General features: G+C 39.2%; 1 protein-coding gene across 1 annotated transcript in view; it reads right to left on the bottom strand.

The window, feature by feature from the left end:
• LOC104288845 (riboflavin kinase-like) overlaps positions 1-4491 on the bottom strand; it is a 13248-nt gene continuing 8757 nt past the window's right edge. Inside the window, exons 3-5 of the mRNA XM_009887717.1 lie at positions 2800-2951; positions 1564-1666; positions 1-119 (exon numbers count right to left, since the gene is read on the bottom strand). Of these exons, the coding sequence (XP_009886019.1) occupies positions 1-119; positions 1564-1666; positions 2800-2951 (374 nt within the window). The remainder of the gene's footprint in view (positions 120-1563; positions 1667-2799; positions 2952-4491) is intronic.

Genomic DNA, 4491 nt, shown 5'->3' with positions numbered 1-4491 from the left:
TTACTGTTTTGCTTTCTGCAGATGAAAGAAGTTGTCTTCTTTGAGTCTAAGATGTTCTGGTAAATCCAGCTGTCTTTTTGCCTCTTCAATGTCTTCTTGAATTGCAGAAATGAGTGCCTCTGCAAAAGCAAAGAAAAGCAGTATTTAAAAGTTTGTCTGAACACACAAGAAGTGAAAAAGTGTATTACAGAACACCAGAAAACAATCACAAAGGCAGAATATATTTATAATGATGAAACTGGAAAGGCAACATTCTGTTTCTAAAATTACATGATTTGACATGCATTGCACTTTCATTGCTGTAATCACTACTTTTTCCTTGTTCCAAGACATTTTCTCAAAAAAGTCAACAGAATTTCATTAACTGTTTCAGTTTTAACACAGATGCATTTTAAAAGAAATGGACAGACTAGACCAATGGTTCTACAACAAGCTTGTGATTTTCAAGCCACTCCTCAGACAACTGGCATGACAATACAATTTTTAAACTGAAACAAATAAGTACTGAGTGTGGATGTGGTGGGGTTTTGATTTTCGTTAATATGACTAACTTATGTATTAGTAGATTCAGCTTAAAAAAAACACATTTTACCAAGAAGTCAAAGGTAAGACATAGAATCATAGACTATCTTGAGTTGGAAGGGACTCATAAGGATCATCAAGTCCAACTTCCTGCTTCTCGCAGGAGCATATGACTAAGAGCGTTGTTCAGATGCTCCTTGAATGCTGAGAGGCTTGATGCCATCACCACTTCCCTGGAAAGCCTGTTCCAGTAAACAACCGCCTTCTCAGTGAAGAACCTTTTCCTGATGTCCAATCCGAACTTCCCCTGATGCAGCTTCATTCTGCTGCCTTATGTCCTATCACTGGTCACCAGAGAGAGGAGATCAACACCTACCCCCTCCGCTGCCCGCCTTGAGGAAGCTGTAGACTGCAATAAGGGCACCCCTCAGCCCTCTCTTCTCCAAGCTGAACAGACCAAGTGACCTCAGCTGTGCCTTTTAAGTCTTGCCCTCGAAGCCTTGGTCACACTCCTCTGGACACACTCTAATAGCCCTTGTTATACTGAGGTGCCCAAAACTACACAGAGTTGTTGAGGTGGGGCCACACCAGTGCAGTGTAGAGTGGGACTGTCACCCTCCTCCACCAGCTAGCAACGCCATGCTGGATGTACCCCAGGACACGGTTGGCCCTTTTGGCTGCCAGGACACACTGTTTACTCATATTGAAGTTGCCACCAACCCAACCCCCCAGATCTCTTTCTGCAGGGTTGCTTTCCAGCCCCTCATCCCCCAATTTGTATATACAATCAAGATTATGCCATCTCAGGTGGAGAATCCATCACTTGCGCTTGTTAAATTTCATATGGTTGGCGATTACCCAGCTCTCTGGAAGGCCTCTCTACCCTTGAGAAACGGCTACATGAAACAGCTGATTATGAGAAACAGCTACCCTACATGAAACAACTGATTATGAAGACAGAAAGAGAACAATGACACAATACTTTCAATATACGAGAACATGACAAATAAAACATTAGTTTAAGAGACCTGCAATACTGACCTAAAGAACTGAAGCTTTTTTCTGACCGAATATATCCAATAATGACTATGCTAAGAATCTCTCCATAAAAGTCATCTTTGAAAGAGTGAATTATGTGCGTTTCCTAAAACAAAACAAAAAAAGAAAAAGAAAAAAAGAGAAATACATTGACAATTATCATGACGCATTTTGAGTTTATTTCCCTTGTTGCCAGGATGTTTAGATAATACCTTTAATTAACTCTCTCCCACACATATCAGGAAAATGGAGACGCTTAGTCGAACATGCATAATGCAAGATTAAGAGGCTACAGCTTCTGATTACTTTAATAGGGGGAATTGTACTTTGCATGGCATTTAAGAATATTGTGATATTTATTTCACAGGTAAGATTTTCAAGGCAGCAAATCACAAATAATGTCTAGATTTCTTTGATCGTTAAATTGCTGAGTCCAAATAACTGTAATGAATTTGACTGAAACAGTTGTTTTAAAGGGAGCTTTTACAAGTAACTCGCAGGAATTGAATTATAAAATTCTAAGAAGAATGAAGGCAGCTACCTTCAAAGCAGGGATTCATGTCAAAATAAAACTGCTTCCAAGTATTAGCAATTAAAACCAGGTTCTGCAAGTGTCAGGAATAAGCATCAGCACCTGACAGCAAGAAAAACATAGATGCCACAGTTGAGGATTTTAACTCTGTCCTGTTATTATTTATTTTTTGATCTTGATTCTGTATGTTAAGCCACAGCCCCACATGAATGGATTCCACCATTTAAGAGAAGAATTACTGAAAAACCATTACAAATTAAGATGCCCCAGAATCTCATGCTTTAAATGTGAACGGATTACAAAAGATGAGAGATGAGTATGTTCCAGCTCATTTTAGAGGTCTCATAAGATTAACAGATGTATTCAGTTTAGCGGTTATGTTTATCTAGCTATAAGCACAATAAGCAACAACCACTTTGGAAATATGAATTTTGATTTTAGAAGTATTTAAGTAATGGTGGAAGAGGAAAATGAAAATAAATTTTATTTATCTACAGCTGCATGTTCGATGGCTACTGGGGGGTGTTTTGGGGTTATTTTTTTTTTCCTCCCCAGAATACAAACATATGGGATGGATACCAAACACATTTCTAACAGCAAATGGAATTTCTAATCTCATTTATGGATCAAATTCTGCTTATCTTATTCAAATTCAATGTCTGGCTCATTTACTATAATTAAAGTACCACACAAAGCAAAATTCTTACCACTGATTTCTTAATATTCTTATAGAAAGGATTCCATCCTATGCTCAAAACCATTTTATGCACATCTCCATTTCCAACACAGGCCCATCCATAGTATATACCAGTAGAGATATCAGATGGAAAGCTTTCCACTACTTGCTCAGAAAAGTTAGCTGCAAAAATTTTAGAAAGTGTACATTTGTGTAAGTAAAGCGCACCACAGAATTTTCAAACAGCTAAAAGCCAGTCTCTGCCTACATGTTATTTACAAGCAGAACACTGATGATGATAGTGACACAACATGCCACTCGCAAAGTATACACCAGAAGATGTCGTCTCTGTGGTAATACCAGAGTTACCACATCTCCTGCACATACTACCTATTTCACAGTTACATACGTTTTATTCTACTCTATAGTTAAAATTCATAAACTAAAATAAGCAGTCTGAATGCTTTTTTTTATTAGGACTATCACTGGTTTTGTATGGTCAAAGAACATAAAAATCAAGTTTCTTTTGCACCATAAAGTAGCATCTTAGAATTACTTAAGTATCAGTAAATTATTTTTTTAATAAGTAAAATATGTAAAAAAATAAATGAAGTTGTAACTTTTAGACACCTGCCAATTTTTTTTCATGTTGCCTTTTATGTTATTTATATTTGGGAGGATTTTCTTAGAAAACTACAAATCTGAAATAAAATAGGTTCCTTTCTGACTGAGGGAATAAATCTAAGCCTTTAGCCAAACAACTGTCCTGCTTTAACTTCACGCATGGGTAGAGCTCTTCATGCAAGGTTTCGATCTGATTTCAAAGGATTTACAGTTAGTGGACTTCTATCCTAGTTCATAAGCAGAAAAATCTTCCCTCCCACATTCCCCGATACTAATAAGCCATGTAAAAACAATCAAGAGGGAAAAAAAGTTCATAATAACAGGTGTTGTCACATGTCCAGTACATCAAGATTTGTTATAGGAGGCTTTCTTGCCTGCTGGGATTTGTGCAAAATGCCCACTGACTTCAGCCTCATCTTTAGAAAAGTCTGAAATCCACTTGAATTACATCTCTATCTGTATTCAGACAAGTCAGACAGGGAATGGGAAAATACCCCTCTCTTAGGGACAACCGCACTTGCTTTGCTTTTTCATCTGTGCGTTATTCACTTGACATTTCCTTCCTTAGAGCTACTCGCCATCCCTGCCCGCTCCCTTCCTTGTCCTCATCTGACATCAAAAAAGTTTGTAAGAAGGGACGTTCATGCAAACTGCCATCTCACAACCACCACTACCACGCGCAGCGCCTATAATTAAGTGCTTCTCATCATCTTCCAAACCATCACCACCACCACCACCAGACGAGCTAACCACCAACACCACAAACAGAAAGAAATCGTTTGACATTAAGTTGGGAAATAACACATTGAAGAAGAGTGCAAGCAATATGAGAGAAAAAAGCATGGATGGAAGGAAGGAAGGGAAAGGGGGAAAGGGGGGAGGAAGGGGAGGGGAGGAAGGAAGGAGAAGGAAGGGGAGGGGAGGGAGGAAGGAGAAGGAAGGGGAAGGGAGGGAGGAAGGGGAAGGAAGGAAGGGAAATAAAAACCCAGCATAAATACTACGACGGAACAAGCCAAGCCTGTTCACAGGAAGAGCAAGTCATGGCAATGGCGCGGCTGTGTTACAGCTCAAAGGGGCTCAGCCACCGGCTGAGCTCCCG

The sequence above is a fragment of the Charadrius vociferus genome, unplaced genomic scaffold (genome assembly GCF_000708025.1).
Source record: "Charadrius vociferus isolate BGI_N301 unplaced genomic scaffold, ASM70802v2 scaffold286, whole genome shotgun sequence".
Taxonomy (NCBI): domain Eukaryota; kingdom Metazoa; phylum Chordata; class Aves; order Charadriiformes; family Charadriidae; genus Charadrius; species Charadrius vociferus.
This window is presented reverse-complemented; position numbering and strand designations above follow the sequence as displayed.